This window comes from Bombyx mandarina, chromosome 05, assembly GCF_030267445.1.
Source record: "Bombyx mandarina strain Sakado chromosome 05, ASM3026744v2".
Taxonomy (NCBI): Eukaryota; Metazoa; Arthropoda; class Insecta; order Lepidoptera; family Bombycidae; genus Bombyx; species Bombyx mandarina.
In genome coordinates this window covers 2266994-2291885 of record NC_143212.1, presented here as the reverse complement: position 1 = coordinate 2291885, position 24892 = coordinate 2266994, and the positions used below count along the sequence as shown (strand labels likewise).

The following is a 24892-nucleotide window of genomic DNA, read 5'->3' as shown; positions in this document are numbered from 1 at the left end:
CGTTATAATAATTATAGGGGTGAATAGCTATTTGATTTTAGCGACATTTTTCCAAATTTACAACAGAGCCATTTAAAGTTTAAGTTTTGGCAAAAACCCATTATATCAATCTTCTTTAGGTGTTTAAATGGAGTAAACTTCATTGAAGTTCAATTAAAAACATCAAACTGTGGAAAAAAATACTAAATAAAACGGACCTTTAATTAAAAAGGTAATTAAAACGTAATTAAAAGGTACATGTCACAAAATACTTTAATTACGATGGTAAATGTAAACGAAATATCGCTTAAACCAAATATCGCCTTTTACCCTCGTTAAATAACTTCAGTCGATCAATCGATTACTGGTGATAGAACCTCTTGTGAGTCCGCGCGGGTAGTTACCATCACCCTGCCTATTTCTACCGTGAAGCAGTAATGCGTTTCGGTTTGAAGGGTGGGGCAGCCGTTGTAACTATACTTGAGACCTTAGAACTTTTATCTCAAGATGGGTGGCGCATTTACGTTGCAGATGTCTATGGGCTCCAGTAACCACTTAACACCAGGTGGGCTGTGAGCTTGTCCACTCGTCTAAGCAATAAAAAAATGGTAATTTTTTTTCTCAATTTTTTCAGTTTTTTACTTCGTAAAATATATTTAACGTTCCATATAAAGTCAATATTGAAATATTTAACTATATAATGTGATAATGAATAAGTCTTGCAAGCGCTCGTATACTGTATATTCGATTTAAATCAAACATTGCACAGATGTGTCAATAGCTTGCTTAATTGTAGTCACGTATTACAGTGTTATTATCATTATTATAGCCTGTCCTGGTGAAACTGGAAAGGCCTTCGGGCTACCAGTAAACTTTCAATCATAAAAAAAAAAAGGTTATTATAGACAAAAAGAATTTCATACCGAGACGCATGTTATGTGATCAAAATGATTCAAAAGCGCAATGGCACGAATACCGATTATCTCTAACAATCGGATCACAAGACAGGCAGGCGGACAAGATTGATGGGGACACGTTGTGAAGGATTGTAAAATTTTGTTTATTATTTTATATCGCGAATTGGATACGACGTTTTTGTTAAAAAAAATAATAAGTAATTGTTGTTTGGGGAGTTTACGACGAAAGGAAAGATCTTCCACCGAGCGGATGATATTGCTCGGTAGACCGACGGTCCGAATGTTGTTGTTCGGAACTTGTATATATGCGCTTTATCTTGAAAATGTCGTAAGCGAGATTCAGGCATCTGTCAATTATCTTGCGTTGTATGATGGCTACCCGCCACATCACTCCCCTCCGAGACTGGAGGTCGTGTCATTTTTTAGTTAGCGTTGTCCGTGCTGAGATTAGCTTGCAAGGGCCAGTGCTGCTCGAAGCCTGCGGTGAGTCGAGGCTGAGCTTGAATGCTGCGTGCGTGTCGCCAGTGCTGCTCGAAGTTTGCAGTGAGTCGAAACTGAGCTGAATGCTGCGTGATTGTCGCCAGTGCTGCTCGAAGTCTGCGGTGAGTCGAGACTGAGCTTGAATGTTGCGTGCGTGTCGTGCGTAGTCCATGTGATGCAGAGCTGCCACGCCGGAGATGTGTGACCCCAAGCGTTGATGATCCGGTCGTGGGCTGCGATGAACTGTAGCGGCGTGATGAGGCAGTGAAGTTGCGTGCCGTAGGACCAGGAAGCGCGGTGAGTCGGCTGCGATGGTCCTGTTGAGGCTGCGATGCTGGCTTGCTGTGGGACGACTGTCAATGACGTGTTTTTATCTGCGAGAATGCGGGGATTGTGGTAGCCGAAGTTCTTGATGCGCTGATGATGAATCAGAAGGTTGTGTGTTCATATCTCGTCGCAGGTCACCAGTTTGGGAATACATACGACAAAGGGAAGATCTTCCACCGAGCGGTGACATTGCTCGGTAGACCGACGGTCCGAATGTTGTTGTTCGGAACTTGTATATATGCGCTTTATCTTGAAAATGTCGTAAGCGAGATTCAGGCATCTGTCAATTATCTTGCGTTGTGTGATGGCTACCCGCCACAGTAGCATGCATATCTGCATAATTTTTATAACGTTTTCATTTTTTTTAATAAATTTATCAATAACTAAAGTTTTTTCAGCGGACGTGCAACATGCAAAAAGATAAAATTGCATGTTACATCAAAACATCTAATTAAAGATAGACCCATATCGTCTTTTCGCATTAAAAGTGTACAATTTCCAAAAAATATTCAAAATTGAGTTAATATGCGGAATCATTTGGTATGACCAGTATTTTTCTCATAAATATTGTCAAAAGAGCCGTTGTTTTGTTTTTTTTTTGTTTACATAATATGTTTTGACTACTATTAACAAAATTAATAAATAATTTTATCTTACTTTAAAAGACAGATGATCTAACTGGTAAAAAATAAAAAGTAAATGTTGCAAAGATGATTAATATTAAAAATATCACATGTTAAACCTTTAAAATACTCTCCTGTAAAATTTATAGTAGTTGTAGTAGTTTTGAGATTATATTATACAGTCTTAATGCGAGAAGACGATATGGCCTAGCTAATCAACCTTAATAAAAGCCGTTTCGATGTAATTAATAAAATAGACTTTTTATTTGCACCTTGCATTTGTTTACGTATGGTAAATAATTAAATAGGTTTCTTTGTATTACTTACAAATGTAAATTTTAATTATAAGCAGGCAATAGAATTTCAGACGCGACTCGCTCAGTCCTATTGCGTACTACGAAGAGTACGGTCATTTTTCGATTAGACTGTTGGAAAATTGATGATAATAAGGAATTAAGTATGTCTGCGAATGAAGATCTAGCTAAAGAGAGGGCCAGGTGTGATTTTAACGTAAGCGAAATCACGAATATTCTGGACGGCGGCATTGAGAGGACGAAACAAAAGAAAAAAATCGGTGAGTGAACATGCAGTTTCAGTATTGTGCGGCGTTCAATTGAATGTCGTTGACCTTATTAACTCGCCTTAAATGCGATTCTTAAAATACACACTAATATAATACATTTAAAGTCTTAATTAAAAGTACTATTACGGTTTAATCTCGCTTTTATATTTGTCGTTATTACATTATTTTTGACGATTCCAATAATGTACTGTTTTTAACAATCGACTGCATCAAAACATTAATGTAGTTTTAATTATGTTTACGATTCGCGAAAATTGCGAAAAAATCGTATTGAAGTTTGTTTTTTTATTATTTAATGTTAGTAATGAATTACGTTAAATTTGAAAATTCCGGAAATTTATCTTTTGCTCGTGAAGACTGACGGTCCCATCCGGTGCTAAAAAGATAAGAGAGCTCATAGGCGTTTTGCAATGTGAATGTCATTCGTGGCGACATTTACGTTGTATTTAACACCAGGTGGACCGTGAGCTCGTTCACCTATCTAAGCATTAAAAAAATACTAGTTTTTAGGTGCTTCTAATCTACCAGACCTTGAATACAACTGCTCATATACACTGACAAAAAATATGGGTTCTCTAAAATTACATAATAGCCTATTTGTGCCCATCTCATATCAGCTACAAATTAGCGAGCCTGAACTTAGGTGACATTTAAAAAAAGAGACGTTTTAAGTTTATTGACTTCACAACGACTTCACAACACGTTATTGCTTTGCGGCAAAAATAGACAGGAAGGCTGTGCCCACTCATGCGAGACTACAACAAGCCCCACCGCTCATGATTACGCAAAACTCATTAATTTACCGGGTTTGATATTTGATATAATGGAAGTTGGTCGTTATTTTTCTAATGAAATACGTACTCAACAAATGTTCACGATTGACTTCCACGGTGAAGGAATAAATAACATCGTGTAATAAAAATCAAACCCGCAAAATTATAATTTGCGTAATTACTGGTGGTAGGACCTCTTGTGAGTCCGCACGGGTAGGCACCACCATCCTGCCTTTTTCTGCATGAAGTTTGCGTTTCGGTTTGAAGGGTGAGGCGGCCGTTGTAACTGTACTTGAAATTTTAGAACTTATATCTCAAGGTGGGTGGCGCATTTTACGTTGTAGATTTCTATGGGCTCCAGTAACCACTTAACACCAGGTGGGCTGTGAGCTCGTCCACCTAACTAAGCAATAAAAAAAAAACTAGTTTGGAATTCTTACCGATTAACAGCGACCTGGCAGTGTCCCATAGATATGGAATTAAGGATCTAGAGAAGCATCGATGAATAGTAAAAGTAAAGTGGGATAAAGTGGTTAATCTAAATTCGATGGGAGATAAAAAAAAATTTATCACAAATGTATCACAGAGAGCATTGCATTGAGCAATGGCAAATGTCGTGACGTCACTCCAGAAGAGACCCTGGGCCCGAAAGAGCGCTACGAGAATGCAATCCGGAAATCTTGTTTGTACACCAAAATTGTTAAGGATCAAGTGTTGACTCTTACCGGGCTAGAGGTATTGGGGTAAGTGCCGATTTTTCGGACCTAATTGCACTAAATGCGTACTAAAAAGTCACGATACAATGTCTTTACGAGATCCCGAAGGCATCACTGCATGGTAAAATGCATATACGTGGAATTGTCAATAATATTCTTTGGTGAAGTCGTTGTGACCTAAAGTATCCTTTCCCTTTATCCAAATCGCTGGTGACCTTGTAGTAAGTATCCCAGAGCCAGTGCCCAGTGATTCGGTAAACGTGACTCGTAGCGACGCCAATGAACAGCTCATGTTGTTGAGTCACGTATTCAATAATCTGTGGCTCCGGTTGTCTGTATATACCTATACATGGGTACTGTATACATTTTGAGTCCGCACGGGTAGGTACCACCACCCAGCGTATTTCTGCCGTGAAGTAGTAATCCGTTTCGGTTTGAAGGGTGGGGCAGCCGTTGTAACAATACTGAGACCTTAGAGCTTAATTCTCAAGGTGGGTGGCGCATTTGCGTTGTAGATGTCTATGGGCTTCAGTAACCACTTAACACCAGGTGGGCTGTGAACTCGTCCACCCATCTAAGCAATAAAAATTAAAAGTTTAGTTCTCCGATCCAATTCCTCACCATGGGGTTCATGCATGATGCAAAAGCAGTAGCAGAAAGTGCTGACCCGAAGCTTCATTATCATATCTTCTGATTAACAAAACATACCATTTTCTATACATATAAATTAAATTGGAGTGTCTGTTTGTAATATTGAAATAACCGCTTTTTACTACATGCATATGAATATATATACGATACATCAGTTCCACACTCAATCCGTGTAAGTCCCTGACTAGAACTATTCAGGAAGGCATTAAATGAGCACTATCTATCAATTTAGTATTACTTATATGTATTTATTTTATATATTTCATTATATATGTATGTGTATGTATATGTTTACGTTATTTATGTGTGTATGTATATATAATAATATATAGTCTAATATATTATGTATTAGTGTTTTATTTTTAATTTTTATTATTGTTCTTGTTTAGATTGTAAATTGTAAATTGATTAGATTGTATTCTTCTACCCACTCATTTAAAGCTTTCCTTCGTTAAGAGCGGTTAGCTGGTAGAAAACTCAATTGTTGAGTTAAGCTCGCCATTTTTTATATCTTACGCAATTACTGTAATATTAACTGTGTGTACAATAAAGAATAAAGAAAACAAAATACATACAACAAAATAACATTTTTTACAATTTTTGTCTGTCTGTTTGTTTGTTCCGGCTAATCTCTGGAACGGCTGGACCGATTTTGATGAAACTTTCACTGACTTTTTTTACTGACTACTTACTTTTTTTAGACAACCTTTGCCCCGCGGCATCACCCGCGGTACGACAATAAGATCGCGGGACTCAACTAGTCATTAATATATTGAAATGCTTTGAATTACAAAAGTAAACTATTGATAATTATTAAAACTATCCAAGTACATTAAAGTTAATAGCCGAAACATGAATAACAGATTTTTTGTTTCATCAAAATACGATTACCATCGCAACATTTTTCTGTAAATGTATTGTAATTAAGTATTGTAAATATGAGATTTTCATAGTGTTAAACCAAATTTCACTCTCTTTATAGATTTTCTTTTTTGTACAGGTCCAACTCTTCAGTTCTCCGCAGAACAGCAGATGCGTTTTTCAAAGATATTTCCCCATTCCTGCTTCACTTGGGCATGTTTGTACCGACCATCATGGGACAAGGCACTCCAGAACAACAATCCCACTGGTTACCGCGGGCTTTAGACTTTCAAATCATCGGTACATACGCTCAGGTAAATATTAGAATGAAGTAAACAAGACGATTATGGTCACAGACAATTCTTATTGGGCTACAGCTGATGGCTTAAATATATAAATAATATATGTAGTTTAAAAACCTAATAAAAAAACGCGCCTAAATAGAAAAACGAACTGATATTAGATTTCATTAAATTTTTTTACCCTTTCGATATTGGTCAGGATATTAGAGCGAAGTTATAAAATTATTGCACTGTATATTATATAAATTTTCTAAATAAATTTTCTCTACAAATATCTAAAAAAAATTCAAAAAAAAATTTCTATATAAATTTTCTAAATAAATGTAATAAATGTATATAGAAAAAATACATTTTTTAAATAAATTTTTCTAATAAATCGGACGTCTCACAGTCGGTGAAAATAACGTTACGTACGGTAACTAAGCTAATAAAGCCTTTAAAAATTACTAACTAAAACTAAAACTACTAACGTCTATAGAATCTTTACCGACATTTACGATTACGGTTACTTGATATAATAAATTCTATTCATAATACACCTATTGGCACAAGGCATAGAGTTCATTGAGGGCAGTAGGTGCATTATGAATAATTAAACTAGGTTTTTCTTGTTGGATACACATTCTAGAAACATCGAATGCTTCTATGTAAGTTCCCTAGTAATTCACTAATTGTGTGACAAATATCTGGGATTCTTATTGCCTTACTTTTGTAATTCAAGACAGAGCTTGGTCACGGTACGTTCATAAGAGGTTTGGAAACAACAGCAACGTATGATCCTGATACCGAAGAGTTCGTTATCCATAGTCCTCGACTGACTTCGTACAAGTGGTGGGCAGGCGGACGTAAGTTACATACATACTTTCTTTAGGTTTCTCTGTATATAGTTGCAGAGACTAATGCACAAATAAATATGTACAAATGGCCTGTATGAGCCATTCGAGTTCACGGCCCTACTTGGTGCAGAGTATGGTTAGGTGAGGTAAATGTCGACAGGTTGTTGTTGAAATGTTTGCTGCTGTTCCAATTTCATACAAATTTGAGTTAACTTTTACGCTATCGAGAACGTTAAAAAACTCGCACTAAGCATACATTACATTGAGGAGGCGTAAACATTAGTTAGTATTTGATATGAATCTATCGTTATTGCTATAAATATCCATTATTAGAGTGAACTGAACCAGAGGTGGTGTACCTATTGAATTTTGACCGCGTGCTCACTACTAGTAGAGAGCGCTAGGGTGATTACTGCACGCGGACGCTACATGGGCTAGAGACGCCTTTTTAATGAACATTATTAACCATAATTAACTATAGTTCTTAAATTTTCGTGTCTATTTTAGGAAAATATTTTAAGAAAAAACATTTCTTTATTTATTTATAAGAACTATAGAGTATACTGGAAGTTCTTATGTCTCTTTTTCAAGTTACATTCCTTTTTTTTTCTCTACCTATGCTGATAGCCTTGAGAGGCTATTTCAGCTTCACCCTAACATGTGTAGGTAGCTCACGGGGCTCAAACCGGAGAGTTGCTAACACTGACCCTAGCAAGAGCAGTGCTTCGCAGAATCTACCACAGGATCGGAAACGTGACCCACTGAGAATATCCGGCGAGAAACTTAGTGGGCAGCATTCCTCATGTGTCAGTACCATGCCTAATATTTTCCAGAAGTCTCTCCGCAACGAAATGACGTGTTCAGTGTGGTGGAAATCAGTACGCTAAATGTTGAAAAATGTATTTTGTTCGAATTCTAGTGGGGAAGACGTCAAACTACTGCATTGTGGTGGCGCAGCTATATACGCAAGGAAAGTGTTATGGTATCCATCCGTTTATCGTACAGATCCGAGATGAAGATACCCACGTGCCTCTCCCGGGGGTCAGAGTGGGGGAAATCGGTCCAAGGATGGGCTTTAATACGGCCGATAACGGATTTTTGGGTTTCGACCATTACAGAATACCCAGAAATCACATGCTCATGAAAAACTCTCAGGTTCTGAAGGTAGATAGTATAATTAAATTATGAAATCTGAACTTTAATATCCTCTAAACATACTTAAATATTTTCTCATTTTAAATATGTAGTGATACTGTATTAAATGTCGTGTCCACCTTCACTGCAATCTTCCTGACAGTAAAAATGGGCTTTTTAGATGCAAAGAGGTGAATAGAAGCAACTCTAAACCAATGGTAATTACCTGCTGCTTTTGAAATCGGAAGCCATGATTGATTACATAGCATAAATATGCAAAATGGAGATACAAATCTATACAGGCTTACAAATTGCGCTAACATTAATCGATAAAAGGCATTGAAAATATGCGTTTTAAAGCTCTCCCGGGTCACCGCTGATCACTCCCGGGTCACGGCTGATCGCTAATAACGACATACAGACCTCATGGTACGATGACGCTCATTGGGTACTCAAAAATATGCCTACGTAGAATACACCATATATTCAACGCTAAAAATAATCGGTTGGCCGTAGTTGCTAGCTATATTCATCTGATTTTAAACACTTTTCAGGACGGCACTTATGTAAAAGTCGCAAGTCACAGTAAGCTGACCTATGGAACTATGGTGTTCGTAAGGGTAATGCTGGTTAATGAAGTAGCGTTCAATTTGGCGAAAGCTGCGACCATTGCTGTTAGATATTCAGCCGTGAGGAGACAATCTGAGAAGATTTCTGGGTAGATTAACATTTCACTTTGAAGAACACACGCGAACTCATACTCCCCCTTCCAAACTCAGCCCCGGTTCAACTCTCCCTGCAGCAGGGCAGGGATGAGCCATAGCTGGGTAGAGTGGTTTGCACCGAGACCTGTTGCGTGGGGATACTACGGCGTCTTTCTTCTTCTAACTTTGATTTTTGTGTGTATTTAAAAGCCAGCCAACTGGTTTTAATTGATCCCTAGAGTCCACAGATATTGCTAAGCCACATTCCTTTAGATATACTTAAGGTCGAAGTTTCTATTGCGTTGTATTTTTCCCCCCTTCCTATTCCTACCTATTTGCTGGTAGCCTAAGAGGCTATTTCAGCTACGCCCGGACGTGTAGGTGAGCTCATGGGCTCAACCCGAGAGAATTTGCTAACACTAGCCCTAGCAAGAGCAGTTCTTCGCAAAATCTACCATCGGATCGGAATCGTGATCCACTGAGAAGATCCGGCGAGAAACTCAGTGGGCTGTGTCTATGGGATAGTTTGCTCCCCGAACTCTTCGTCGTAATTGACAGGAACGACGAAGAGATCGACGAGGAATGAGTTATACATATAATTAATAACCTTAAGAACAGAAAGAATTATCGTTTCGCGGTAGAAATAGGCAGGATAGTCGTACCGACACATGTCAGCCCACAATTATGCCGAGAGAGTAGTATATTGTTTTAATACATACTTTCAATCAAACACCATTTTCAATCTTAGGTTGTTATTACGATGCGTCTTTTTTACTTTATTTGAGATTTTTAAATTTGAGAAATAAAAACGTTGTGAATTCAGTTTTTTTGTGATTCATTGTAGTTCGCAGTTGACGTTAATTGATGAATTTATTCATTTTAAAACTTCAGCCAGTTAAATTCACTTGAGCTTAAGTCAACATAATTTATATATATATTTTATATTTAACGTTAAAAAGAGAGTACCGTGGGTTTTTGTTTCATTATTTTAGTGCGATGGCAAAAACTTTACGGAGACGAACATAAATTTATATTAAGACTATTTTTTAATGTTTTTTTTCTACTTAATTTTTTAAATACTATATTTTAAATATTATTAATTTTACGAAACCCAGAGAGCCGGAACCACAAATTCTAGACTACGTGACACAGCAACATAAACTATTCATCTGCATAGCGACAGCCCATGCTCTGCAATTGAGCAGCAACTGGCTGTGGAAGACCTTCAGTGCGGTATTGGCTGATATAAGAGGCGGGAATACCGAAAATTTGCCCGAGGTATGACGATCCTCTGTTGCATTAGCCTCGTGGCCTAAAGGATAAGACGTCGGGTGCATTCGTGTGTAGCGATGCACCGGTGTTCGAATCCCAGGCGGGCACCAATTTTTCTGATGAAATACGTACTCAACAAATGTTCACGATTGACTTCCACGGTAAAGGAATAACATCGTGTAATAAAAAGCAAACCAGCAAATTTTAGTTTGCGCAGTTACTGGTGGTAGGACCTCTTAGGAGTCCGCGCGGGTATCACCACCCTGCCTATTTCTGCCTTGAAGCAGTAATGAGTTTCGGTTTGAAGGGTGGTGTAGCCGTTGTAACTAACTTGAGAATTTAGAACTTATATCTCAAGGTGGGTGGCGCATTTACGTCGTAGATATCTATGGGTTCCAGTAACCACTTAACACCAGGTGGGCTGTGAGCTCGTCCACCCATGTAAGCAATAAAATAAAAAAGGTCAAATTTTTTTCACTAATTAATTGTGTTTATTTCAATATAGCTCGATCAGTTAAATGTTCAGTTTTCAACGAAGCGCCCAAAAGAACTAAACTACCTAAGAAGACTAAAATACCTAATTAATTACTGAATTACAATCGTGCCGCTTTTTTTCTTTTGAGCCTTGAGAGGCTATATCAGCGTTACCCTAGCATGTAGGTGAGCTCTCGGGGCTCAAACCGGAGGTGTTGTTAACGCTAGCTAGCCCTAGCAAGAGCAGTGCTTTACAGAATCTACCACCGAATTGAAAACGCAACCCACTGAGAAGATCCGACGAGAGACTCAGTGGGTGGTACCCGCTTTAAAGATTGAGATTTAACGCAAATTGACCTAGAAATAAAAAATGAATTGCTGTTCGTTAGTCTCGCTAAACCTCGAGAACAGCTGTACCGATTTGGCTAATTTTAGACTTGAATTATTTGTGGAAGTCCAGCGAAGGTTTAAATGGTAGATAAATATGAAAATGCTCGGAATTAAATAAAAATACCAATTTTGTTTTTCCTTTGATGTATCCCCCGTCGGAAGCATTCCTTTTGTTTGTTTTAAGTTTATTTTATACAAAAGCTTAGGTCTTTTATCTATCGATTGAGGCACTACGAAGTCTGCCGGGTCAGCTAGTAAAGATATACAACAGTAAATTAACTGATGGCTAAGATGTATTTATGTAATTCTGATATCGGTGGTCACTGTCAAGAATGTCAACACTTATGAGTCAGGACTGTTTTTACCACGGAGCTAAAGTCCCTTAGATTTCTGCGTCTGGACTCGAATTCTTTGAAAAAACTCTCGCATGGGAGTAAAATCGTGTGAAAAATACCTCTCAATACATTATTTTTGGTCATAGGGCGAGTTGTCGGTTTTGTTTTCAATGTAGGAGGCCCTTCACTTTGCGTTTTGTATACGATTTGGTCCCGTCTAACATCGGCTGAGCCGTGAATTGTATTGAAATAAATCAACAAAAAGCGGTATAGAATTATCATATTAATTAATATACCTTTCCCGATTCCGCGTCCATACGATTTGTTTATATACTGAAACAAAAAAGTATGATATGTTTATTATGCGTAGCGTAGGGTAGATCTCCCATAAGGGCCCGACGGACTAATGAAAGTGGCGTGATTTCGCTGGACCAGAGCAACGTTGGAACGGTCGTTCTGGCGAATCTTGATGGAATATGGATAATAATGTACATAGTATTGGATAGGCCAGACTGTGGCAGGATAATCCAGGAGAAAGTTATTAAATAAAGCCAAGATCTTCAGTATTGAGGATTATCGAGGTAAAGAGGAGGAGTACATAGTATATAAAACCAAACCAAATTTAAACAGCCTTTTCTACTAGTTCACCGAGATTCAGTTAAAGTTAATGAATTTTTTTTCGATTTCCAGTTGCACGCGTTGTCTAGCTGTCTCAAGGCCCTGAGCACATCGGATTCCGCGGCCCTCATCGAGCAGTGCAGACTGGCATGCGGAGGCCACGGCTACATGCTCTCGTCTAATCTGCCGCTGCTTTATTCATTCGTCACGGCCACTAGAACTTACGAGGGCGATTATACAGTGCTGTTACTGCAAACAGCCAGGTACGCTAATTACGATAATGTAACGCGCTGGCGGGATAAATAAAAATTCTACCGAAGTACATATTAACACTGTATTAACACTTAGAACACTTAAAACACTTCACAAACACTTTAAAATTCTTAATTTACGTCTTCCGCTTCGCTTCAGGGAATCCATTCGCTGTTTCACTTCGAGTAGTTCTGATTACTGATTTCGTCGATACGACATCCCTATATTTATCGAGAACATTCTGGGCAAATCGATGTGTGTTTCCGCTATCTGATAATAGATGGCTACTAGTTCCTTTGATATTCGTTTCGGTTATTCAGCGATAGATGGCGTTACTTTTACGGGTGTAGCACTGCCCCTTCCTTAGATATGCTCATTATTTTTGGTCACAATATGTATAAAAACGAAGCTGCTGATATGTACTTGGAAAGTATCGTCAAAAAACTGGTCATATAAGAAACCTTATTTTCAAACGATTAAAGTTCTAGAATGGTTTTTTTTTTATTTTTTTTACAGATTCCTAATAAAAGCGTGGGAGCAAGCGGAGTCCGGTAAGCCGGTAACTCCAACAGTATCGTATATGGAAGAAACTGTCGGTAATAAATACAAATGGAACGGCTCAGCTGAGGGTATAATAAAAGCCGCATATTATGTCGCTGCGGGGTAAGTTTCAGTAAAAAAAACACCCCTAAATAAGAGCTTATGTTTCGCATTTTGAAGCCCACTGAGTTTCTCGCCGGATCTTCCCAATGGGCCGCGTTTTCGATCCGGTGGTAGATTCTGCGAAGCACGGCTCTTGCTAGGGCTCGTGTTAGCAACGTCGTCAGGTTTGAGCCCCGTGAGCTCACCTACTAGTTAAGGTTACGCTGAAATAGCCTTTCAAGGCTATCAGATTAGGTAGGAAAAATACAAAAAGCATTTTTAATTTACACGGGACCAGACGTGGTCAGCCTCGTGTTCATTAGTTATGGGCCCGTAAACAGAGAGACAGCCCATGATGAAAAAAACTTTAATAGTAGAAATAATGGTCGTTGCAATAGTCCATTTTACGTAAACACTTTAATGTTAGCATAATCAAATGTAGACGAATATTAAACTGCTTAGTCGTCCGTGACTACGAAGAATATAAAGTAGTAAACATAAGATTAATAAAGAGAATTGTCAAAGTATCATATTATAGTTTTAGTTGGTATTTACAGCAACTGCGCAGATTATTGTTTTGTCTTGCAAGCGTTTCGTCTTTTTTTCGTTTATTTATTCATTAGAATCGTCCGTCTCGGAAACGTTTTTTTTTTTGTTTTTAATTCTATCGCAGCACCGATCGAGGAAAATGTTGTCTCTTTACTTTAATTGTGGACGATTGTTACGATTATTTAATCGCGGTAAAATGCTTTACTGTTATACCTTTGTTGTACCTTTATAATTGGAGTGACTTAAATAAAAAGTGAACATGTATTCTATAAGTTTATTAAATTAAACCATCTCTTTTAGTTTAGAAAAGACAAGGAATATTTCCGTCTCTTTTAAATCAAGCGCATAATTATGTACCTTAAAGTATTAAAATCGAAACAAAGAAAAATTACAATTCTTCATTTATATTTTTGGCGTTTACAAAAAAACAAGAATTTTGGATTAAACTACTTCAATTCTAAAAGTGCGATCTGATATTTCATCACAGACCTTGAGACATAAACATTTTAGTTGAAAAAAAATTACCATTTCTAATCAGTGATTTTTTCCAACCTAAATGCTAGTAGCGCAAGGGGCTATTTCAGCTATCTGTATAATATCTCATTAATACTTCGATCAACAATTGTAACTATTGTTGATCGAAGCATAAATATAATAGATAAATCTCTCTGTGATTGGTTTTCGGAATGTTTAGTTGACTAGAAAGAAAGAAGCCTCAACTCAATAATTTACTTAACCTAATATACACTTTATTTTGAAGAGGATAAGGTCCACTTGGGGCACATAAAACGATTGTTAATAGCTTTTATTGGTACTCCCACTATATGAAGAGTGAAAGTTTTGTATTTACTGGAATATGATACGAATTTTTGTCAACCCGGTGTCGACTCCGGTAGCCGTGATCGTCTAGTGGTTAGGACCCTACGTTGTGGCCGTAGTAACCCAGGTTCGAATCCTGGTCACGGCAGTGATAACACTGTCGCGGCGGAGTTTGCTTTTTTCTTTTTTTTTTTGCAATAATATTACTTTTTTTTGAGTCGTTTGTGCTTAAATTTTATTTTAATCTCCAATCTTCAACAGATAAATAAGGTATTTTTTTTAAATTAAACTTAAATTTTAAATAAATAGCTTAGAAAAATAAAAATTGTTTAAAACTGAAATAGTTCCGAGTTTTATGAATTTATTATTTTTTTATTACATTATTTACAGTTAATTAAAAATGCACAGTAAAAATATTAAATTCAATTAAAAGTAGCTTATTAAAAAATATTTCCTTCAGAAAAATATCATCCAGTGTTACCAGTATAAGAAAACGTATGAAGAGTGGAAAAGCTTTTGAAGATGCATGGGAGTTGACCGGGGTGCAACTTGTAGCTGCAGCCGAGGTAACATTTCATTTTAATCTCTATATTTTTTCCAATAAAGCTTATATTCAGTTTTGGTAACAAGCAACACAAGCCACGATGTGAATATTGTGTAAACAATTAAATTTTTACGCTGGTTCTACACATATACATTTATTACGGATAACAAATAAAATAAAATAAATCTATATATTTAACCAAAACTATTATCTGCTTAGGCGCATTGTCGTGCAGTGATCTGCGACGTGTATAGAAAAGAAACAGTAAGGCTCACAGCGAATTCCAGTCCGAATGTGAAAACTGTCATGGATCAACTTAACATGCTGTATTTATCACATTGGGCTTTGGAGAGAACTGGCGACTTATTGAGGGTGAGCTAAAAATGTGCAACGAAATTCATATTTGTCTTTTTTACAAGAAAGTTGGAAATTGCAATTTATTACAACCAAAATACAATGTATAAATTCTATATTACAATTTATTTGCTAGAACATAGACACAAAGATAGCATACTATACATTACCATCTTTTTTCTTTCTTCAAAACAGAAATCTGCTTCATTCGATGCCATTATTGCCTGTGTTGAGTTTTTAAAAATATTTAATAATCACAATAATAAACATATAAAATACTTTTATATAACTACAAAAAGTATTTTTATACACTGGGCTGTGAGCTCGTCCACCCATCTAAGCAATAAAAAAATAAAAATAAAAACGATATATACAATAAGGATGGAAGTAAATGAAATCTGACGAGATTAAACAAATAAGGTCGCAATGAAATGAATTGAAATTTTAACAATTTACTGAGATTCAGTATACTGTTTGCAAGATCCCAGAAACCCCCACCGGAGACTTGGCTTCATTTTCCCATACTCGTACTACACTTATACAGATGCTAAATGGTTAAAAAGCCACTATTATTATCGTTTAATCCCGAAGAAAAACTAACAAAATAAAAATTCACCCAGTTGCGCGACTTGCATTCCCGCCAAAAAGTCTTACGTCAAAAATCTTACATCTTACATCAAAGCACTGAAGTAGGAAACCTATGGAAATGAAACGTCAACAAAAAATTCGTGCCACTGTGACGTCATCTGGCCACAAAACATGGCGGTTTTAGTGCTGCCCAAAAGATTTTAATGTTAGTAGGTTTTATCGATAAACGTTCTTGGCTCATTTTATTTTAAATATTGTTGAGTGAATGTATTTGTAGAATTTATACTATAATAGGAAGTAAGTATATTGTTATGTGCAAAGATGATGTGATTTAGATATTATGTGAAATCTAAGACGAGTTCGTGCTTCAAATTTGCCATGTAAACGATATGACGATTTTTTAAATTTGCTACACTGATTTTATAAAGTTGTCGTTTGCCGCAAAACATAAAGATATGGCGTAGTACAGTGCCATCTGCCCATTTCTAGCATGCTGAATGTTATCGTATTTTGAGTACGTGTTTTTCTTAGACTATTACAATCTATTTTAATTGTTTTGCTGACTCCGTAACACACTACCGCAGCGCACCTCAAGGAAGGTACGCCGCACCATTTGAATCACTCTCACTTGAGAGAGACTCAAATTTTAAACTTATCAAGGGACCGCCTGATAAAAAAATCACCTACAGAACATTTATTAATTAATAAAATTACAAACGTCATTCCTTGTGACTTCCTCTCTAAAATCACTTAATTATTAAATATTTAACGAGTTGACAATAGTGTTTTACTCACTGCGGAATAAAAGTATTTTATTTAAATAGTTCCGAATAGATTTAGTCGGTAGCCTTTTTCCTGAAATATCTAAGCAGAATGTCTAAATATGTTTTGATGACATATTTTAAAGAGGTATTTATGATTAGTGTCATGATCAATAGATTCCGACCGAAAAATGGTGTCCGATTTTTCGGATGAGGGCTCCATAATGAAGTCGTCGTGGCCTAAAGGATAAGACGTCCGGTGCATTCGTATCGAGCGATGCACCGGTGTTCGAATCTCGCTGGCGGGTACCAATTTTTCTAATGAAATACGTACTCAACAAATGTTCACGATTGACTTCCACGGTGAAGGAATAACATCGTGCAGTAAAAATCAAACTCGCATAATTATAATTTGCGTAATTACTGGTGGTAGGACCTCTTGTGAGTCCTTACGGGTAGGTACCACCGCCCCGCCTATTTCTGCCGTGAAGCAGTAATGCGTTTCGGTTAGAAGGGTGGGGCAGCCGTTGTGACTATACTGAGACCTTAGAACTATATCTCAAGGTGTGTGGCGCATTTACGTTGTAGATGTCTATGGGCTCCAGTAACCACTTAACACCAGGTGGGCTGTGAGCTCGTCCACACATCTAAGCAATAAAAAAAAAAAATTTAAATATATATAGATAATAGTTTTGGGGCATCGACTTTCTTGAGATCCTATAAAATATGTTTTAATTATTATTTTTGTATGTTTTAAGCATGATAAAATAAGAAATTTTATATAAGCAATCATATTAAATCGATATCAAAGTCAATAAATAATTTACAAGCCAAAACAGACGGCCGAACTGACGTGACAATGACATTTGGCGCGCTAAACATGGCGGATTTTCGGCCTCATTAGACGGAGACGGAGACATTTACGTATATTCATGTTTCATTTTATGTACGCACTGAAATACTGTTATATTGTTTTCCTGCGAGTTAAAGTGCTGAGTAAGAACGAGATAGATATATGTTTATGTATGTGCCTTCAAAATGGGTGCTATTTATATAAGCAATTGTACGTATAGAACAATATGTCGTGTCCCTACTATATAGGTCTATGCATCAAAGTCCTACGTCACTTGACGTTTGAAAAGTAAATTTTTATTCGAATAAAGTTACTGAAAATTGTTCACGAATAAAGTGAAATTCATATGTCGTGATCATTAAAACAGTTTAAATCTTAAAGGTTAATGTCGGATCAATTCAGAAATATCGCTTTTATAGTGATTCGTGTCATTTTTCGTTCCTTTCTTGACTGCTCCTTTGTTCTTAGATTGATTGAATTTGTTTCTCCGACTTGTCTTAAGATTTCAGCTCTTGGCTCAGTTTTGGATACAATGTCGTTCAATAAGAGCCAGAAATACGTAAACAATTTGTTAGACGTGTAAATCATTCTTTATTTTTTCCAGTATACTTCAACGACAGAAGACGACTTAATCAGCTGTCAACAGGGATACGAAGAGTTATTGGCTGCGATCCGACCAAATGCTGTGGGATTGGTCGACGCATTTGATTTCCCTGACGAGGTCTGCGTTGACTGGATATTAAATAAATTCATACCATCTAAAAAAATTGAATGTAGTTCTGACGAAATTCGCTATAGATATAGTTTGAACCCTAAAAATTGTGCCGAAATCGTCAGAGTTAAGGGAGTCAGGCATTTTTCAGAAGCTACAGATATCCGATCACCTTAATCTATATTGACAATATCACTATTATAATAACCTATTCCGTTAGTTTCTAAGTAATTTATAGGGTAGATTTAAGCCCGTTGGAGTGAATGTTTATTATGTGTTCCGTTTGACGTCCGAAGTCCATTATGAGAGAGTACATCGTATGATTTCCACTGCAGGTCGCTAAATTTGACTACTTCCGTTTCCTAAGTCCCATCTACAGCGCCCTCTATAACGTCTGGAACCGAACCAACAAGCAAAGACAAGCCGCCATATTTGTCTTTGTTGCGTCGTTTTTTCCCACGTGCAGTCGTTAATATTTTTAGAAGTTAGTAATTTAAAATGTTATAAGCAACTTTCGAGATTTGAAGTAGAAAGTTTGTTTCAAACAAGTGTTATGATTATCTTCCGTTTCGTGAAACCTCCAAGGCTCTACAATGAGTGACGAGGTTATCGCGCCTTTCAAAGTAAAATTTAAGTGAGGATAGTTCTTCGATTTCTTCGGATATTTTTTCGGGTTCGTCGGAAAATAAAGACTAGGGACCAGCAAGAAAACTTCGAAAAAGTGACTGGTCGCGAGATCTGAATAAAAGGTTTGACTTACTGTCGCAATAATGGGTGAGTCATGTGAATAATATTTTAACTTCGAATCATGCTATTGCTGGTCGTGCACCAGTGGTCCCGCCTTTACACTTACAAATACCAACATCTTATAATAATAATGTCTGATCTGGTTTCAACTTCCAATCGAAATTAGACAACGACGAATAGTTTTTACGTCTGCCACCAGACCGTCCGTTACCAGAAGCGGGTAAGTTTTGAAATTTGAGCATTTCTATAAAAGAATCAGATATGCAAAGATTTGACTAGCCGACTTGGAACGCGGTGCAGTATTCGGAGGTTCAAAAAAAAAAAAGTTTTCCTGCGTTATCTAATGCTCTTTTGGCACAGAACGAATGCGTTATGCTGCCATACAAAACCTTGCCGACGGGTCAAATTCAGAGAATGTTCAGCTTAATACTTCCGCCATTTACGAAAAGTTTAAACCGCTATTCGGTAACGATTTCGCCTATAAAAGTTTCTAACGATATCCTTCAAATAATTTTCGTTAAGCGAGCCGAGGTTATACGATAGCGTCGTAGATACCTCATAAAGAAATTAAAGGATAGATATATCAGGGAAGATATAGAGAAAATATCTTCTTCTTGTGATTATGTTTAACCCCAACTTATTATTGGCATATATACAGAAAATTGGTGGTATTGATAAATTACAAAAGCGGCACCGTCTGCTACTCGCATCCGGCCCGCATCGCCGGAACCCTCGGCTTGTACTGCCAATGCAAAGCCATGTCGAGGTAGGCCACATTCCAATACATCTAAAGAGGCCGAAAACAGATATTCTGAGCGATGCTATCCAAATAATTCCTCAGCAAGAAAACGGGGGGAGGGGGGAACAAGTACAAAGTGGAACGAAAATCAGGAAATAAAAATAAATTACTCAACAGCATTTTCAGGCGGATGTCTAAGACTATATCGAAACACCTGGACTCGATCCACCAAACGTAATATTGAAATTAATAATAACTTGATGTCAATCAAAATCCAAAATTTAATTCAATAGAGTTTTAGAACTCGCACCCCCGTCTTTCAGATTTCCTCTTTTCATACTTCCCAAGACCAATAAAAAATCGAACAATTTTCAACCTCAAGGCATTGAACAAGTACATGAAACAGTCTTTTTCACCTTTTCCACCATCGAGTTCCTAAGTTTTATAACAGATTGGAATGTCAAACTGGATTTGAGCCAGGCCTATTATCATCTATCAATGACGTTTCTCGGGATCAGTTATCAGGGTCGTCTACTTAAGATGATATGTCTGCCATTCGGCTTAGCTGCACCACCGCGGATTTTTGCTTCAGTGACAAACTAAATAGCCGAAATACTTCGCCAGAAGGGTCTGCGACTAGTGGTTATCTGCTTGTACACCAGGGCAGAACACCTCCCGCCATCGGAGCAAAGCTTATCCATATTATCTGGAACCGCTGCGTTCATTGACAGTGCGTTTCCAGAGGTCTTTTTTGCCACGTACCATCTGGCTATGGAATGAGCTCCCTCCACGGTGTTTCCCGAGCGCTATGACATGTCCTTCTTCAAACGAGGCTTGTGGAGAGAATTAAGCAGTAGGCAGCGGCTTGGCTCTGCCCCTGGCGTTGCTGAAGTCCATCGGCGACTGTAACTATTCACCTTCAGGTGGGGGCCGTATGCTCGTCTGCCTACAAGGGCAAAAGACTTGTTGAAATCTCAAGTAACTATACTAAGACCTTAGAACTCATATCTCAAGGTGGGTGGCGGCATTTACGCTGTAGATGTCTATGGCCTTCAGTAACCACTTAACACCAGGTAAGCTGTAAACTCGTCCACCCATCTAAGCAACCGGTTATAACACTGACGAGCTTGATAGACTTTCTGGGAATCGTATGGGACACCAAATCCAAGACAAAGTCCCTGCCCAAGAATTTGCTCGTGCGATTTACTGCCGGCGGTTGGAACCTAAAGCAGGCGCAAAGCCTCTTAGGATATCTCAACTTTGCGACTTTCATCACCCACCGGGGAAAGTTGCTTTGCCGAGTCCTTGCAGTACCACAGCAACAAGCTCAGGAGGTATCCACATTTACCAAAGCAGTATTCGGACGAGGTACGTACAGAGCTGGATTGGTGGTTAGAAAAAGTCCGTCAGAGCACACCAATTCATCCACAGAGAATGGCCACGAACCACGTCATCACCGACGCGTCGGACATTCAGTGGGGAGCCCTTGTAAACAACAGAACAGAATTTTCCTACATAAAGAACGAGGGAGGAACCCGGTTACGATAATTGCTAGATCTGACTGGAAAATTGCTTAACTTAATAGACCACCTCAAAGTTGTACTTCTCCCTCACCACCTACCGGGACTGTACAACACTGAAGCCGATCACCTCTTACGCAATCGCGGCGGCTTGGAGTGGTATCTCACAGAAAAAGCAACTACTAGGCTATTCAGCCTGTGGGGAACTTGTTCGCGTCTCGGACCGCTCATGGATAAAAAACTATGTTGACCTCTTGTGAGTCCGCACGAGTAGGTATTTTGCCTTGAAGCAGTGGTGCGTCTCTGTTTGAAGGGTGGGGCAGCCGTTGTAACTATACTTGAGACCTTAGATCTTATATCTCAAGGTGGGTGGCGCATTTACGTTCTAGACGTCTATGGGCTCCAGTGACCACTTAATACCAGGTGAGCTGTGAGCTCGTCCACCCATCAAAGCAAAACTCGAACGCCTGCCTCTACAACGCGTTCAGCAGATCTTGGCATTACTGACTAGCATGGCCGTTTCCGCCGCTCAGTCTGATATCCAGAGTTCTGGACCACCTCAACTCGACCTCAGGTCGGTACATACTAGTGGTACCCAAGTGTAAGAAGCCCCTGTGGAGGCCAGACCTGAAATCACCTGCCCGCAAGCGACTCAAGAAGCTCAGAGATCTGAACATCAGTCTGGTGGACACTGACAATGCTACCGCCAGGCTGTCAGCAATCTACACCTGGAAGCTTGGCTCATTTTGGGTGGGACACGCTGACAGGGACATGGACATCGGCAGGAGAGAAACTTACTATTATCGTGCTGGAGAGAGTCTACGATAAGAACATACGCCCCTATTTGGAATAAGGGGTAAGGTTTTGTCAAGAAAATGTATTAATTCTTGTGTACCCGAATTAGAAAATGTAGCTAGATTTCTCTGTTATCTGTATTTATCTCATGGTCTCTCCTACCGGACCGTTCTAGTTTATAAGTCTGTTATACAGCGTCCGTTTGTGAAACTCTATCGGATATAAAAAATAGCTTCGAGCCCGACAGTGAAACATACTGAAATCTATTTCCTTGACAAAGCCTGCACCTTCTAAATTACTGATATTTGGGTCGAAAACTAATTGATCTTCACACCAACAGTCCAGTTGGACATTCGTGGCTGCTCCTGACCAATTGATCATCGATGCAGTATACTGGCTACGCAATCTAGTGAATATGACACAGCAAACCAGTGGGAATATTAGTAATCTATTCTTAGCAACTAAAGGCTCCACTAAGCCAGCTACTGCAGCGAGGATTAGTAGTTGGGTAAAAAGTCTTTTAGGAGACTCAGGTATTCAGGCCTCAGTTGGAAGCTGTAGAGCGGTGGTGAAAACTTTAAACTGGGTAGGAAATTACCAAATTAATGATATTTCAGCTAAAGATAACTGACAACATGAGCATACTTTTAGAAAGTTCTATCAAAAACTTATTATTAATGCATCAAACACTGATATAAATTCTGAGAAATCTTTCTCAGTATTTTCGTCCTAAATCTTATTAGGTCGATTTGAATTAAGTGGGTAATATTATATGGTTACCTTCAATTAATTTAAATTACGTGCTTAATTTAAGCTTTGCTTAATTAAACACAATAAGTCACATTGTTGCTTTTCAAATAAATATTATTTTATTTCAAATACAAGCCACCAGGAGATAACAAACAGTCTCTCATAATGGACTTCGGACGTCAAACGGAACACATAATATAGAAATTTTACCTTCCAATAAAATTTGTATTATGTTTCCTAAGACGTCCGAAGTCCAGATAATGTCTTCCTGGGGCTACATCCATCATTATGAGCCGAACAATGACAAATATGGCGGCTTGTCTTTGCTTGTTGGTTCGGTTCCAGACGTTATAGAGGGCGCTGTAGATGGGACTTAGGAAACGGAAGTAGTCAAATTTAGCGACCTGCAGTGGAAATCATACGATGTACTCTCTCATAATGGACTTCGGACGTCTTAGGAAACATAATACAAATTTTATTGGAAGGTAAAATTTCTATATTTCTTGAAAACGATCGTGATTCTACAAAAAGGTTGTATAGTTGTTTTATGCAAACTTGAGCCTTAAAACCCTCTACTTTACATATGAATTGTTACAACGATTCAATTAGACTAAGCTAATAAGATCGTTAAAATGTCATAGATATTACAATCGACACTGGGCGCGTACGACGGGCGCGTGTACGAGCGCCTGATGGAGGAGGCGCTGAAGAGTCCCCTCAACGCGGAGCCCGTCAACAGATCCTTCCACCAGTACCTCAAACCTCTCATGCAGGGGAAACTTTGAAATTAATTTTACGTATTATATTTTTTGGAAAAAACGAAATCCCGTCAAAAGATCGAATCGAAGTAAATTATGACCTTTTTTCATTATGTTTTTTTTTATGTTAGGGAATGTCTTCAATGTGTGCTATTTATTAATAAACTTTTTTTAGATACATATGTTAATTATTTCAACTAAAAAATATTAAAAAAATGCCTTGTGTTCTTGACAAAAATAAGTCATCCGTAATGAAGAGGTACTCGAAGAACTGAGTCAAGTTATCATTTTCCCCTCTAAAGCTTTAGAGTTTCTGTTTTTATACTGCTTTCTGCTCTCTTGTTCAGAGATCTTTCTGCTGTTAAAGATTCGTTTGAAACTTGAGTTATCCGCGGAGATGACGTGACGGCTTAGTACTGACGATATTCATAGACAGAGAGAATGAAAAAACGAAAATTCGGTATTGGGAAATTGGGAAGAAAAGCAATTCGATCTTCTTTGGATTGGATTGGACTTGGATTCAATGATATTTGTATTGTACGAGTTGTCTAAAATTCAACTTTACAGTCAGTATCATATCACGAGTCTATTGAGAAACTTGTTGTTCAGGGTAGGGTCAATGGTAAAAGATCTCGTGAACGACAACCTATGCGCTGGCCTGATCAGATGAAAATGCGTGCGCCAAGCCTCAGTTTGCGAACTATGGAGAACAGCTGTCAAGGTGAGGATTCCACATGACCACCACTGCTCTGCTAAGAGTAAGCGACTATGATGATGATGATAACATTTGTAAAAAAACTCATTTTAGTGTGTTAGAGAATTAATCTTAAAAACGAAGACATATGATAATAGATAGTGAGATAACAATAAAGATCCGTCGGTAGCTAATACTCCTTTAACTCATTAAAACACTAACTTTAGCACTGCCCTTAAATACTATATCGAAAGGTGAAAGACTATACCTAGTCAGGTCATAAGTATTGTCACACAGTAAAAACTTTTCTTTTAGAATGCTGGCCACAAAAAAGTTTATTGAATTCGAATTTCGAATTGTTCATGAAAATAAAAATGTATACTTTTAGAATTTTACTCATTTTTAAATATGGAGTGGACGCTTAAAGAAGACCGTGTTGCAGTTATTGCGTTGCATCGTTGCGGTTACGCGCCAAATCAATTTTTTAACATACTGAAATTTTTGAAAATAACCAAAAGATTCGGTTATCGTACCATTAAACGATACAATGAAGACTCTAGTGTAGATGACAGGTCAAGAAGTGGCCGCCCTCGGTCTGTTAGGACTCCAGCAGTGATAAAAGCTGTGAAGGCGCGAATTCAAAGAAATCCCAAACGTAAGCAGAAACTGTTGGCCCTTCAGATGGGGTTAAGCAGAACCACGGTGAAAAAGGTGTTAAATGAAGACTTAGGGCTTCGGGCATATCGAAGAAAAACAGGAAATCGTTTGAATGCTCGTCTAATGGACTTGAGACTGAAGAGATGCCGCGCTTTGTTGAAGCGGTACGCGGGAAAAAAATAT

General features: G+C 38.0%; 1 protein-coding gene and 1 non-coding gene across 3 annotated transcripts; both read left to right on the top strand.

Moving 5' to 3' along the window:
- The first annotated feature begins 895 nt into the window (after positions 1-895).
- Positions 896-23536, top strand: LOC114244056 (acyl-coenzyme A oxidase 1). Of its 2 annotated transcripts, none has more exons than XM_089727254.1 (14): positions 896-1027; positions 2686-2900; positions 4269-4425; positions 6050-6224; positions 6934-7057; positions 7968-8212; positions 8737-8900; positions 10002-10164; positions 12048-12238; positions 12744-12890; positions 14698-14803; positions 15001-15153; positions 17942-18058; positions 23242-23536. In XM_089727254.1, exons 1-14 carry the CDS (start codon positions 1005-1007, stop codon positions 23383-23385), a joined length of 2124 nt encoding a protein of 707 aa, XP_089583380.1. In that variant the 5' UTR covers positions 896-1004; the 3' UTR covers positions 23386-23536. The 2 variants fall into 2 exon arrangements, with proteins under 2 accessions (XP_089583380.1, XP_089583381.1); XM_089727255.1 differs by having other exon boundaries at positions 909-1027; positions 2694-2900.
- TRNAH-GUG (transfer RNA histidin (anticodon GUG)) lies at positions 14314-14385 on the top strand. The gene has a single exon. It is a non-coding gene; the product is annotated as a tRNA-His (tRNA).
- Positions 23537-24892: the final 1356 nt, after the last annotated feature.

Excerpts from the sequence above, each read along its gene's own strand:
- LOC114244056 (XM_089727254.1), top strand. The coding sequence starts at position 1,005 with ATGGGGACACGTTGTGAAGGATT. Across the intron at positions 2,901-4,268 it reads GAAACAAAAGAAAAAAATCG|AGAGCATTGCATTGAGCAAT; the intron begins GTGAGTGAACAT and ends AATGTATCACAG. Across the intron at positions 7,058-7,967 it reads CAAGTGGTGGGCAGGCGGAC|TGGGGAAGACGTCAAACTAC; the intron begins GTAAGTTACATA and ends TTCGAATTCTAG.